Here is a 15,889-nt window from a genome sequence, read left to right as displayed (position 1 = left end):
CTAAGGAACAGGATCACTGTGGAACATGAACCCTTAAATCTCTTTCCTGTGTCTCTGTAGTTTGCTTCTAAGGCAGAATCTGTACTGAAAATGAGGACAGCAATGCCCTGGAGTTTTCAGGATCGACAACTTTTAGATCCAGCTTCATGTGCCAAGTGCATTTCAGCAACAATTACACACCCAAAATGAACTTTTAGAGGAAACGTCCAACTGACTGAAAACCCCTCTGCCCTTGAGCTCCAACAGGGCACTGATGCTACTATTCCTGAGCAACCTGAAGACAAAACAGATGTGTCACTTTTTCTCTGCTGCAATCAACTGTTTGCCTCTCGTAGACCATCTGCAGGCTACCCTCTCACACCAGCCAGGAAATTATCCTTTTTCCACAACAGAGGAGCTGCTCAGTCTCTCAGCTGCACAGCAGCTGACAGCACTGTGACCCTTGCTTGGGCTCAGCCACCCTATCCCAAATCCAAGATTTAAAAGTGATGGATAGTTTGGGCATGACATCTATTTCAACATGAACTGGAAAACAGCACCATTTTTGCAATAGCCTCTAGAGTCTTTTTTTTTTTTTTCCCCTTATAGATACCTGTCTTTGGCATCACTTGGCAGGACCCAATACACCCACTATGGTGAGTCTCGAAACATCCATAATTTCACAATACAACACTGTCACTAGAACTTCTTTGGCAACAAAAGCAGGAGGCTGTATCTAAACTAAACAAGCAGCCACCAGTATTTTCACACAAGCTCCTCATTTTGAGCACACTGACTATGCTTCTTAAATCAATAAGAAGAGAACACAGCTTTGAACACCTACATTTATAGCCTCAAAATCAAGTAGAAAAGCATGGTGAGTGGACACAGGGTCATGTGATTGGCTGTCTGTGAAAGTGGTGTAAAGCATACAGGTTGGTTTTTAGGCAATTTTCTCTCCAAAGGATTATTATAGCCAAAGGATGAAAAGCAACATCACCAGCTTTTACAGATACTCTCCTTGCTTTTTAAATTGGAGTGACTGCAGAGAAAGAGGCTCTTAGCTCCTCCACTGCACAGCTGCTTTTGAAGATAGACACTTTCCCTTATCAGCTCTTGTGGCCAGTCTGTCTGCCAAGGAGCAGCAGTACTTCTGCTCAGTTATTTGCTGCCCTTCTTCAAGCCAATCCTCTGCGAGAAGACTGTGGGTAGCCAGAATTTCCTCTTCTACCAGATAGGAGGTAATTCCAGTTAAGGACAGATGCCCTTCACTCACTCCTTTCCCTATTCCTATTCCTATAGCAGACTTACCTTCTTGCCCTGTAAACCTTGTTTCAAACAGAAGTATATTCAGCCCCAGTCAAATTAATGCAAAGTTTTTGATTAATTTAGTGTCTCAGTATTCACTCTTTGGATCATGTGTAATGCAACAGGACTGTGGAGGTAGATTAAGAATAAAAAAGTAGTAGTACCATTCCTTGGGCAAGCCAGAATGTAGCACAGATTCTGCCAGGAGCATCAGAAGGCTCTGACGTGTTATTGCACAACAGAGCAGAAGAGAACAGCCCTGAGACACACATCAATGAGAGCCTGGATGGGTTCAGCACAGCATGGAGGCCTCTGTCACCGCATCTGCTGCGCTTACAGGTCAAAAATCTTCTAATGGTGCATATAATGGCTCTCAACAAAGGAGCAAGGGAGAAAGAGAGATGCAAGGGTTCCTCAGCTGCAGTATAACATCCATTAGCAGGATCCTGCATTCTACTAAAATCCTCCAGTTTTCTACCCTTCAACTTGCAGGGTACACTGGGAAGAACAGTGATTTTCCCATTCTCTCTGGAAATTACCATTGTACCAACAGTATATTCAGTGGCCTTCTCTACGTGTCTCAACACCTTTAGGAGGCTCTCCACCCACATGTCACTAAAAGGCAGCTGATAATGACATCTGGGCAACACTTCCATGCCGCAAAGAAATCATCTGCCTATGAGTGCCCCAGCAGCACAATAACCACCCTGGACCTCCCATAGCCAGCCTGTTCACATGTACATACTCTGAAGGCAAGGTCCATTCCACTCATTGTAGCACATGGTAAGCCAGATCTGCTAAAGCTTAGTGCACTAGACTGGAACTGAGAAGAAAGTGGATTCAATTCTTCAGGAAGCAGCACTGGTCTTTCTGTACTTCAATTTCTCCAATATAAAAGAGAAAACCGGACTACTCTGCCTGCAACAGCACTGGAAACATCAGTAGAGCAACAAGAAGAACCCTGGCTGTACCTGGCCAGCTGAAAGGCCCACCTATGCACAGTGCTCTGTCTCTAACTGGTCAACATCAAATGCCTGTTGAGAAGTAATAGGCCAAACAATTCTTTTTCATAATGCTCTTCCAGATTCCAAAATACAGTATGATTTCTTTACATGAGAGAGACTACAGCACAGAATATGGAAATAACAAAGTCTCACAACAGACCAGTCCACTCTCTTGTTCCACACTGGAAGTCACAAGGACTAAGCTAGGATAACCATATAGCCCAATGTGCAGCTATGAGGAGAAGAAACCCCAGCACAGACTAATCACCTGTAGTAAATGCTGTAACTGAAAGGCAATTCAGAATTAGGGCAGCAAAAGGCTCAAATACAACATTCTGAGATGACCAGAGTGTTAAAAGGTGCAGATCTGGCCACATTCAGCACTGGCAGGCACTCAGCAGAACAGTGATCAAAACAAATTCAGCGGGAGATGAGTATCTACAGATTGGGTTTGACAGGAAAGAACCAACAGAGGTAATTTCCAGATAGAGCTGTAGGAATAGGAAGCGTGTCCAAGAAATAGTTACATTGCTGTTACAAACTAATGCACCAGAACTCCCTGAGGCACAAACTATCCCAGAATTCTTGGACAACTGAACCAATTACTCACTGACAGCACTTGCAGCTTCCTGTCAATCAGCCAAAGCACTAGAAAACAAGACTGTTGCACCAATGCTGCAGTCCCCACTCAGGGGAGCAGGGGAAGCAATGAAAGCTCTGTCAAAATCACCAGTCAACATGCTTCAGCTCCCTCTGCTCGGATCAGGAGGGAGCACCCAGCTCCCCCCTGTAACAATTACCTGGCTGGACACTCCTCTAACCACAGCCATGCTGCCCCCCTGCTTGCTGCCACAGGCACTGCCCCAGGTTCCTCCTCCAGGCCACCACAGCACTGTGGCAGAAAGCAGCTGGCTACTGGCAAGCTCCCCATCAACAGCACCAGCACTCTGCAGCTGTTCCCTCTTCTCCCCATGACTCTCAGGGTACAAGCATGGAAGCAGCCTGTTTTCTTAATGAGAATCAACAGCTTGCCAGAGGGCTGGAGCACATGCTGGCATAACCCACCACTCCCAGGATCAGTCGAGCAGGTCACTCCACTTCCAACCCTTTACTTTCTTTCTATAGCCCCCATCCCCGGTACTCACTGTTCCCACCTAAATGGAGCCAACAGTGTGAAAATTGGAAGCTTAATGGAAATGCTGATTGCTGCTGCCAGAGCAATGCTCCTTGATGGCAATCCAGCTAGCAATAAGAAAGAATGCAAATTTTCCAACTTAAACTAAAGCTCAGATGAACAATATGCTTTTTTTATTAAAAATAAAAAATAACACCCACAAACTTCATTCCTGTTTAGAGAAAAGGGGAAGTATTGAGCTCAGTTCTGTTTTGCCTGACAGTGTAGGTTCACACTGTTAGTTAAACAGTAGTCTTGGGAGTTAAGGTTGCACATTTTTGCACAGGGTTTTAAAACAGAAAAGGAGGACAATCTGGAGAAAAAGCAGAAACATTGTATGAGAACATGGAAAGATAGCAAGGTAAGGAAGCCAGGAGTGCTTCTGTTTGAACACAAAAAGGGGGCAGGGATAAATCACTGCATTCTGAATGCTGCAACCCCTCCATGCATACAAAGAAAGGGCTGGGAACAGCTGACTGTAACACTTTATCATCAATGGGATCGTTTCCCAGGAGAAATTTTCACACTATCTCCTACGATCTGCAAACTGTTAGGGATTCACAATCAAATTCTCCAGCGTTTGCTAATTTTATTTAAAAAGTAATTTGCAGGACAGAGCAATATATCTGGATGAGACCTGCCAGGCTGAGGCAGAATGACCAAAAGCTTGCTAGACTTCTGTCCATGCAAATGACTAAGCTCCCTTTGTGCTCATCTGAGCAAGCCTCTGTGGATGAATTCCCATCCTCACTCTTGCCAGGTGGCCAATAACAGACACAAATTCTTGTATTATTCTTTTTCTGTCCACCAGCTACCAGGGTAAAGCTCTTTATCATCAGTATTAAAACATGTTAACATTACTAAAGGTAACTAGAATTAAGTAACAGAACACTAAGATTTAAGTAAAAACAGATGCTTCCCAAAAATGACCCATGCAGGGAATTTAGAACATCCTCTTTTACAAGAAATTCACTGAGGTTTTGCATTTCTTACACAATCTTCTTTAAGGGATTTATATTGGGACATTTCACCAAATGGCTGTGTGCTCTTACCACAGAAATATTCTAGCTTTGGTTGAAGAAGGTAATGTGGAAAGGTTAACATGAAATTGGCCCATTGGGTGAGAATGGCAGTAGAAGACTACAAGCAGATGTTTGCAGTCTTCCTTCTGACCTTCACATATGCTTCTGCCTGCAAGTGGGCTTTGTAAGATGGGACTGCGGTTTTCTGGGGCAACATGGGAGTGCTGCCAGGAGCACAAACGAAATAAATCAATGAATATCAACCCACAGCACACACCACAACTACAAAAAAAAAAATTATTTTATAAAACTATCTTTCAGTGTCATTCCTTTCCTAAATTCATTGAAATAGGTAACAGGAATAACAGTTGCACCAACCTTGAACCAACCTTGTGCTAACACAGTACCACATGTTCCAAGCATCAGCACTCCTACAAGTAAAGAAAAAAGGACCCTCTAAGGACTGCTAATTCCCACTACATATTCCATGGCACATAACAGTTACAGCCTTTAGTTTATGTGAGAAATTATATTCTTTCCAACAGGTTTTCAGAATTAATCCACATCCTCAGAAACCTCACTAAAGTCAACAAGCACAAGCGTTTGTAAACCTGTTGGGCTTCCTATTAAATAGCTGGTCAACATTATCTATTTTCTTTCAGTTCCAAAGACAAGGAAGAGAATATAAAGTTTGCTGGTCACCTATCTACAAGTAAAGGGGAGGTAAGTTGCCGTAAGCAAAGACATTGCATAAAACGCTACTTAATCACAAATTTTATACTGATCTACTGAGGCACTTAAAAAACAAACACTAATTCAAAAACTTCAACTTAATGATTCAGTTCATCAGAAAACTAAAAGACCTCGCTGTTTTTTGCAATCCTAGAAGTAAACATCTCTGCCCTCAGGGTGCTACTGAGACCTGTGAAGTCTGGTCTAGTCCTTCTTGACACAGAAAGAAGCCATAAGCACATCTGAAACTGTCAAAACATTATTCTGAGAAGAAAAGATTCTTTCCTATTTCAAGCATACCATAGATTATAGATACCCAGGATACACAACTAAGCTAGATGCTAGCTCTCATTCCTCAGTTTCCTAAACCAAAGAATGGTCCTAGCAAGTCATTCAAATAAGAGAACAGAAAAAGGATATTAGTTCCATCCCTGAAAGTTAAAAGTGATGAGCAATTCCCTCTTTGTATCATGTAATGATTTCTAACACTGAGCTTCTACCCAGTAACACCTGCCAGCCTCCCTAATGCTCTAATCCCAGATCTCACCCTACCCAGTCCCTTCTGTATTCAGGGTCTCCTATTCCTCCTAAGCCACTGTAACCTCCCTTTCACCTTAGACTCTCCATCCTCTCAGGTTGAGAACCTTTCCACCTCTAAAGATCTCCCCTTTCCATTAACTCAGAACTCCCATTCCCCTTGCATCTTTAACCAGCCTGAACACTATTCTTGCTTCTTCCTTCCTCAGTTCCTGCTGCTGCCACTACCACTGGGAACAGCAGAGAGAGCCCATCCTTCCCACTTCCAGTCCCATCCCTCAGTCAGGTGGCACTCTAAAAAGCCAGCATCACCTTGTACTCAAAGGGCTCATGAGATCCCAAATCTCCAGCATGGCATATGGCACGTGGCTGGGAGCTCTCAGTCACACAGAGATTCTGATGTGCCACTCTGAAAAGATGGGCCAGCCTCTCACTTCAAAAGGCATGGAGAAATGAGAGGGTGAGCACCAGGTAAAGCCTGAATTAGGTAAAATGTATGGATCTACAAAGACATTCAAACTCTAGCATTTGTTCCATAGTTCTCTTTACAGTTTACAAGCAGTGCAGTGAAGTCAGAATGCATTTCTGCTGGAAGGTATTTGAAAGGTCAAGTCTCACATATTTACTTCTTTCTCTTCCCAAAGTAGAGAGAATTCTACTCTTCAAGTAGAACCATTTAACAAACAGATGTTCTTTGTACTCACCCTAGATTTCATTTTATGAAAGCATTTTACACTTAACGCAAAAGCATCCTATTTCTTCTACACTATTCCTATACATGATCTTTATTAGTTACCTTTGAAGACGCTGTGCTGAAGAGACCATTCTCTTATGCTTCAACATCCTTCAAAGCTTAAGGACATTTCTTTCTTTGTTAGAACATTAGAGAATTCCTCATTTTGCAGCCTTATCTATACCATCAGCTGAGTCATGACTGCTTCCCCTGAACCGCAAAGACTTCACAAGCATGCACAAGACAGCACTGTTGAATCCTGAACCTTGGCAGCATTTTTTAAAGCCATGAAAGACATTCTGCAAGTTTGTAAGAAGGTCAAATTTTATGTTTTTAAATCTTTTCCCTAAAATCTTTTAAGTCATTTGCTAATGATCAAGCTTTATGATCTTGCAAACTCTCACAGCATCTAGTGATCAGGCACTTTACTAGTGAACTAGACTGTCTGGTACATCAGTATATGAATCCTGCCTCCACAAGAGCTGCAAGACAAGCTTCCCTTGTCAGGTAGCTGCTGCAGAATGTGACAGTGACGGCGGTATTAGAGATGAACAGGAGACACATCACCTGATTTCCAGTTCAGCAACATAAATGAAGCAGACCTGATCAACAGTTTAGAATCAGAAATGGCATAGATAACAATTACTATCAGTAATCAATATTGCTTTATTATTTCTGTGACTGAAAAGTGACTAAGCAATACCACTTTCAATATGCACTGCATAAGGGCAAGAGAGTTATATATACTTCAAGTGTGTGTGGGGGTGAGGTTCTACTCCCCCCAAAAAATTGCTTATTTTAAAATGTTCCACAGAGGAACCTTTTACCTCTTTAGTATTCACCCAAAAAGATTTTGAAAGCAATATTACCCTCATGTTATAAACACAGAACCTGACAGAAAGATCTGAAGAGTTTACAAAAAGGAAAAAAAAAAGTAATTTTGTATAGGAGCACTGTAAAAGTCTACTTTGACAATTCTAAACTGAAAAAGAAAAATTAACTTCTTGATAGTGCTACATATTTGAAGCACCTTTACTAATAGTGCATTCTACATCTATCAAATTAACTAAGCTAGAAGATAAGGAATTATAACATGTTAAAATGATTTGGATATTCATCTTCAATACTTACTAATGGCAAGCCCACTTTTAATCCTACTTAGCTATTTATTAGGGCAATTGAATGCAATTTCACTATTATTCATCATTATGGTTTAAGATTTTTTTATGCTCTAGTCTTGCTATTATAAGTCTATATTAGAATTGCTTTTCTGTTTCTTTAAACATGGGTTTTGCTTAAAGTGAACCATAGCAACTGCAAAGAAGTTACCTGCACCCCCTAAGCTCAGAGTGAATTGCTCAAGCATTGCTAATTTTGAGGTGGGAGGAGTTGTAGAAATGAGGTCTTTTTATATAAAAAGCTTAAATGACTCATGAAAACTCTTTTGGCATAGCTTATACATGCTTGACAACAACAACAACATATATATAGCACCATCCATCACCGAAGTGCTGTACAAACTAGCCCAAAAACATTGGGCATAACAGGCTATTTCTGAGAGCAGGGAACTGGCTGTTACCAAGTCAAGCTTCCTTATCAGGTACATAAAGTACCTTACCCTTGACATGCAGTAAATCAGTGTTTAAAAAGTACAAGGTACCTGGCATAACTGTCCAGGAGATTTCCAATTGGTCAAAATGTCTGCAAGGGAATGGGTCAACACAAACATACTCCCTTAAAGTTTCTGACCTTGGTCAAATTTCCAGGCTAGTCACCAGCAATGGTGCACTGTCACAGATGAAAAACCTGAATGTTTTCTACAGTGCTCATACAGCTGCACACTAATCACAGATGGTGGAAATGAAGTGCATAATCTGCTGAAAAGGGCTATTAAAGAAGAATCAAGATCAACAGACATGTCTGGATCTAAATGTCTGGTCTACCTATCAGTAAATGCACTTGCCAATCAGTTTCATAGGCTAATCAAAGTACAACTGCTTTTTACTCTCCAGCATTCCTTTTAAGATATTCTGGAATTTAGCTCCACTAGTGATCTGGTATTTATTTTCTACTTATAGCTAAAGTCAGCTTATACACACAACTTCTGCCACCCACAGATTTTCCTTTCTGTCAGTCCTGCTTCCAGTTCTCAAATTCCTGCATCTTTCTCTGTCAGCTAAACGTTCTTGGTCATCTGGTCTGCACAGCTAGAGATTTACACTGCTTTAAGTGCCATAGTCCTGGCCCCTTGACTTAATATGAAAAAATTATTCTAATAAAGGAGCTAAGGCTGGATCACATCCAAAGACTAACAATATTGTTCCTCTTTAAGCTCAGATGCTGCAAAAGGAAGTTCAACAGAAATTAGATCATATGTAAACAATATGCCACATAGTAGCATATCCAAAAAAGTATAAAGTATTACAGACTACATAAAAAGCCTTATATGTGTCCTGAGAGATGCCAAACATCTGGCTCTACTGCTTTTCTCTGCCATCACTGCAACTTAATATCAGAAAAGTAAATGCAGAAACTTTCTCGAAGTGCTGCTGGCCCTCCATACTGAAGACAAAGCACTCACAAAGGAAGAGCATCAATCAATCAGATGACACACGAGTGGCTTTCCTTAATTAGAGACTAGCTAACATTAGAATTGGCAAGTGAACAGAAGGCTCCATACATTGCTACCGCTTCCACCTACAACCTTTATCTCAGTTCCTCCGCACCTTATACTGACTACCTACCCCACACTAGTCTCTTTGTCTTCTTCTCCCACTCAATTTTCTGCTTGAAAAAGCTCTCCTTCTTTTACGTACCAGGTAGAACTCCCTCCCTTTCTTTCAATACTTCCTTACACCAATTCCCTCCAGCTTCTTTGTTCCACTCAGTCCTGTTCGAGGGGCCTCCACTGCTATTATTCAAACTGCACCACAGGGACATTGCTTCACTCATCACACACCTTGTCATTCTATAAGACAAGTGTAGGCTTGAAGACCTTCTGTAAAGCACACCTGATGGGGCAACATGAGATCTTAGACCTTACAGTGAACAGCTGTTCTCTTTTAGTTGTTCATCCAGTCATAACTAATTCCTCAATCCAAAATAAAAACCCAATGGTCATATGAAGGATAGAAATTAATTCACAAGTCCCTGTGCTCTGGTTTGAAATTCTCTGTCACTTAGATCGAGACCAAAGAAATAGCCATTCTTTCACATCAAAGACAGCAGCATTCTGGGTAACCAAAGAGCAACCCTGACAAGGATACGAGTTAATTATGAAATAGATCCCAAGATAGGGCTGGCAATTAAGTGTTTACTCTGCAACATACAGCACTCTAGAAGCACATCTGGAGCAGCCATGATATGCCCTTTTACAGGTGTATGTACCATTCCATCCAGGGCCTTCCAGCCTGTATAAACCACTTGGCAGCTACTGAAGAATCTCTCTGTTCACCTCAACTTCCTATAAAAAAATTTTTTAAAATATTCTTATGGTAGTTTACTCCCACACGAGAGGATCTCCCTAAAACACACAGAAATCCATAGTACACACGAAGCTCTTCAGTTACATCAGGTGTGCAGACATTCCAGGTCCTTCACAGAAACCTGATCAACCTGAGTGGTTTTTACATTACTGCTTTGCTTTCAAAGCGTGTGCAGTACTCAACACTTCCGAGGCCCTTTACATTTCCAAAGCTCTATACAAACACCATTTAATTAGAGACAGCTAACAAGAATATCCCAAGATACTGAATCTCAGCATGCAGCAAGGATTTTTATTTTTTTCCCCCCATAAACAGGTAAAATTAAGGATTGAAAGATGCCTAAAAGTGTGCTGAACTGTGGAACAATACCTTCAAGGAAAAAGTTGTTATATTTGAAACTTCCATACTGCCAGTGTGTAGGAAAGATCCAGCCCAGCCTGGCCAAACAGAAATGGCTCTGGTTCACTGGTAACTATCGAGAGGATATCACACATGCTGTCAGATGCAGTTTCTATTCACAGAAGACATCCACATTGTACATACACTTCTCCTTACTGGCACCACACTGCAGCCATGCCTCTAGGGGCTCTGCTCTGATGAAAACAACTGAAAAGAAATCAGTAATCCCTTAATTAGTGGCACCCATTTCACCTTCTGCAGGAATAATTTAGACAGTCTGAATGGGCCACATGTCACACAAAGTGAAAATTTAATAACTGAAAGTGACTCAGGTTGTCCGCTCATTTCTCTGTACCTACAACTTAGCTGGGGAAGGCTACTGAAGGTAAGTATGCAGTGTTAACTTAGAACAGCTTCACAAACCACTCATTGCTGCCTTTTTCAAAAGCCTCCTCTCCAAATTTCTGATGGGAGTTGCATTACACCAGGCAAGTCACGGATCCTAGGTCTCAAGCACAGCTCCAGGAATACACAATTAGGGCCATGTTCCCTTGAATTTTCATACAGCTCTTGTTTAAGCCACAACAGCAAGGGGATTAACTGTACTTTCCTAGCTGAGCTACTTCACTGCTTGCTAGATAAGAACAGAAGCACACACCCTAACCACCAAAAATGTCTGTTAGGTCTCATCATCCATTCTGCTACTCCCTTCCTCAGACCTCCCACGCAATAATCGCATCATGTCAGAGTCCTACAAAGCTATGTCCAGTAGATTATGTCAAACCCTGTAATATTTATCTGTCTCTGGATACAAGTGGCATGAAACAGACTTACCTACCATCAACTCAAAGGTCAGAGTTAAAAGCCTCTCTTCCCTCACAGTGACATTTCTAAGCTGCTCTCTTCAGAAGGGGCTGCACACACTCCTCTATGTGTATGCAGCTCTGACAGTAAAAAGGAAAAGTAAGGTCCATCTCCCTTTACCCAAGAGCCTGTTTTCCTTCTACTCACAAATACCTGAGAGAAACACTACTCCATAAAACATTACTCCCTTTCTCTAATCAGGTGAACAGGGACTCAGGTAATGAAACAGAAAAACAAAGACATTTGGATACCATGGTGATCATGGCCAGACAAGAAAGTAAATTAGCTACCATTATGATAATGAACTGGCTTTCCAAAAGAGGCAATTTGCATGTAGCAACTGAGAAGCAAAATAAAGATGCTTTAACAGAACTGCTGCTTGCTGTTTAACCCTGTAGCAATGGAACAAGCAGTCACAGCCACCAAACGGTCACTGCTCTGGGCTTTTCCTATTTGACTGTCACTGCAGATGCAAAGTACCTGACCAGAGCTCCCTCCAGGTGTAATGAAGTCTCACTCTGCATTTCTTCTGGTAGCACAGCAGCTTGTGCACAATCTGAATGCACCGTCTGGAAAAGAGAGGGCAAAGAATTAATGACATTGCATTTTCCAGGAATTCTACATCAAACCTGGAAATGTCTCCAAAATCAGCAGCAGAGAAACTCAAAGACTATCAGAGGAGGATGGGACTCATGGCTTTGAGCTCCTAAAAGGAATGAAAAAAGAATCAGACAAAATGAAAGAAAGGGGTCTGTATGTCAGTTTAAGCTCAACTGGATTGAACTGAACACAAATGCATATTCACATTGTTTAATTAACACTTTCCACTCTTTGCTACCCTTACCTGAGAGTCTCATAAGCTCTACAAAATGAGTTACTTTTAAGCTCCATATGTATGAGATACTGTACATTATTATAAAATCTGGACACAGTGGAGTTTCTCAGTTTCTTTGGCCCAAATGATGAGGCTAAAGGAAGTAAGAGTGTCAGAAAAACTACAGGATTTTTAGTTTGACTGAGGTGTGTGGTTTAACTACATTTTAAAAAAAAAAGATAGACATTTGTATTCATTTTTCCAGTCTCCTTAAAAAGTAATTTAGGTGGAGCTTTGGAATGATCAAGCACTACACATACAAGCTCTGGAATCCCCCAACACAGCCAGTGTACTTGTCAAGTCTCCAAATAATCCTGTAGGTCTCTATAGCATCTAGCACTCATATGAACTCTCAGGTGCACAAACATTCTTCACAAATAATATCAGAACTAAATATACAGTATAATGAGTAAATTCTCTACCACTAGCTATCATTACGGACAAGACAAAAAATTTATACAAATTTCAATTTCTTAGGTCAGGTTATTTTTAGTTATTAACATTTAGAAAAAACAGAAGGAAGGCCTCAAAAAAGAAGAATTCCTTTTTCCCCAAATCCTTATTTGTCAAAAACATATCTCATTAATGTGAACATCTTTCTGAAAAGACACTGATGAAAGACACTACACATCAGATAAACACAGAGAAATCAAATCCTATAAATTTGCAAGGAATTTATTTAAAATGGTGTGAAGAGTTCAACAGCAGGCTTTAAAAATAAGGTTGTAGAAAAAAATATGCAGAAGGTGTATCTTATTCTTTTCAGACCTTTAGATGATCCCAAAAATACCACAATGAGGTAAGAACTAAAACTAACTTTGAATGAACAAAAGTAACCCCATCTATAATCGCTGAGCATCACAGTAAGTGCTGTATTTCAAATAGCATTCTCATAAATTCAACCAAGAAAAGGAAGCAAACCAGCTAGGATAGACAGCTGTCTTCAGATCAGGAACAGTAATCACTCTGGGAAGAGACCTCCTATTTCTGATGTTACTGGTACCAGACAATGCCCTTTTCACCTACATATTTGCTTGGCTGTAAGTCTAAAATTGGCCTCTACTAGAAAAAAAAAAGCCAAACTCTATTTAAGACGCTGACCAGAGAGAATTTGCTAATGGTTAAAACATTTCTTTATAATAACAATAGCTGTTAATGCAAAATAATCTGCATACACATCTCATCACTGAAACCTTGTGACTGTACACAGTAGCACACAGCTACTGTGAAATCAAGGCACGGACAGAAAGGGATTAGAAGGGGCATAACAGTCCTAGTACCCCTGCCTAGACTCCCAAACTACACTGCTTTAGTTGTGAAACTGCTTTAGTTATGAAGACATCCATCCCGGTGGGGTATTTCTGTTGTTTAGTTTTATGCTGAGGATTCATAATACATATAATGGACAAAAGGCACCCTTACTCTAAGCAATCTGGATTTCTCTTTTAAATATTAATATGCCTGCCCTTGAGCAGCTTTATGTTGTCACCTTTTAAATGTACTGCAGAGAAGTATGACACTACTTGTGCATTCAGAACACCCACTTTGTCTGCAATAACTGCGTCTGCTATGGGATGGTTTCAGACAGGAGTATAGTGAAAGGACTGCACAAACATGCCAAAATGAATGGATACAAATGTCCACTGGTGGTTGCTACTACTCATTGTTTTTAGACTCATGGAGTTTCTGGATGTGACATTACTTCTGAGCCCAAGCAGTTCACACCTTTCTTGTGAAACTCCAGTGCATTATACCCATCTACAACTAATTCTGCAACTGTCACTAAAAAAAAACATTTCTCACAAACTCAACTGAACTATGCAACCTTTGAAAAGGCACTGTAATTGCAGGGTTATGTGGGCAAAATCAGAACATGCTGAAAAGTTACCTTAAGGGAAAACATCCTATGTGTCTTTATCTTTTCTACAGAATATAGTGCTGTTCATGCCTTGGGGAAATTCAGCACTGTACAAACAGTCAGAGCAAAGCCAACAATCTGCCTAAATCCTATTTCTGCCCTCTGGGCTAAAGCAGCACAAAAGCATTTGAAGGGCCCCCGTGGGACACATGGAATGCTCATGAGTAGCTCTGTCCTCTTGTCTCCTTTTGCCCATTGCTCAGTTTTACCCCTTGCAAGCTATTTCAGGCTTAAACCTCTCTTCCTCTACTCATTGCCTTCCAGGCCTCATATCAGTCATCCTTGGGTTTTTAAAACTGTCTTTTCTGTTTCTAGACCAAGACTCATCTTCTGGGAAGTGGGGATTCTTGCAATGACTTTGTGTTATGAAACTTCTTTTAGACTGAAAAGCTCTTTGTGTTAGATCAAGTAGATTAGGAAAACAGTCTGAAAGGTAGAAATTCATTTCACTTCCAATTTTCTGGCACACAGAGGATTTTAGAAAAAGTTACTGGAAGAGTTCATGAAATGCCATCCTGCTACCCACCAGCCACAGTGCTATTTCAGCAGGAAGATCGCTCTGTGAGTAGAATTCCACCCGAATTCAAACTTCAAATGAAATCACAGTGAGTTACCCCACAACACTTACACGTAGAGATCCATAGGAAATTCTTTCATCATGTGTGTTACAATGAATTCCACCATCAAATCTGACAAAAAAGAAAATGATTAAGTAAGTATTGAGCTGGCTACTGGTAACATCTTGTAGACTATGAGGAAATCAAACTGCCCCACCTACCTACCTACCTCTACCAGACAACAGTCCTGCTTAGACGAGAGGAATTTCACTTTTTTGTTTGTTTGTTTTAAAGAGCATTGGACATCCTCTAGAATTAGAAAAGAAACTACTGCAAACTGATGGTATATACTGTATCCTTTTGCTTTGAGGCGCTGCTTCCCCATATACTTTCCCCCACTAAGAGTCAAATAAAGACTATACAATGAATTCTGATGTTTAGAATTGCTCTCATATTTCAAGCCTTGTCACTAATGGAAAACTCCATTTAGAAGCACATTTTAGAAAATTATTCTTACAAGAAACAATGCACAACCTAGAAGGTTACTTAAAGAGACATTGTAAATAACACCTATTTTTGCCTAAAACAAATTCTGAAGTAAAGCTAGTTTGATCTCAACATAGGCTAGGTTTCTGCTTAAGATTAATTCAGGGGGGAAAAAAAAAGAAAAAAGGAGAATGGGTTGCCCATTTAAGGGCTCCCAGTGTGAGGATAAGAGGTAAATAACAGAGAAATACAATTGAAAGAGATAAATTATGATGGTTCAGCTAATAAATGATAATCGAATGTGTGTGTGTTCAACACAACTTCAGCAAAAAATGCTTATCCCATGCCAGTGGTAACAATTGTGAGTTGTAACCTCCCAGGGCACTTATAGCCCAGCAGTATGACTCAATAGTGACTAAAAACAGTCTAGGGAAAGAGTGCATAAGATCTGATAAGTCTAGAAATGTTCTTCATACAGCTGTTGTGTCTTGGCTTCAACACGTTTGAAAATGCTGGAAGACTGCTTCCATACCATCCTGCTTAAGAGTCATTCAGGGATCCAGGCTTCATCCATTTCTGAACCAATTTATTCTTTTGGCCTCCACAGTAATGAGAGCCACAATTTAATCATGTGTTGTATGAAAAGCTTTTAACCATGCCTCCATATCCACAGGCAAAACCAATCCTAGCTACTGACATTCCTATTGGTTTTTTACCCAGAAAAGGCTAAATACCCAGCAAACACATTCACAAACATGTCCTTTCCATAGGTTTGCCATCCTCATATCACCTACAAAGTACTTAGGGTTGTTACCAC

At 40.7% G+C, this 15,889-nt stretch overlaps 1 protein-coding gene across 1 annotated transcript in view; it reads right to left on the bottom strand.

The window, feature by feature from the left end:
* Positions 1-15,889, bottom strand: part of ARMH3 (armadillo-like helical domain containing 3) — a 123,582-nt gene that overhangs the window by 73,269 nt on the left and 34,424 nt on the right. Inside the window, exons 19-20 of the mRNA XM_027648133.1 lie at positions 14,658-14,718; positions 11,718-11,806 (exon numbers count right to left, since the gene is read on the bottom strand). Coding sequence (XP_027503934.1) covers positions 11,718-11,806; positions 14,658-14,718 — 150 coding nt within the window. The remainder of the gene's footprint in view (positions 1-11,717; positions 11,807-14,657; positions 14,719-15,889) is intronic.

Source organism: Corapipo altera, unplaced genomic scaffold (genome assembly GCF_003945725.1).
Source record: "Corapipo altera isolate COAL_440 unplaced genomic scaffold, ASM394572v1 56, whole genome shotgun sequence".
NCBI classification, from domain to species: domain Eukaryota; kingdom Metazoa; phylum Chordata; class Aves; order Passeriformes; family Pipridae; genus Corapipo; species Corapipo altera.
This window is presented reverse-complemented; position numbering and strand designations above follow the sequence as displayed.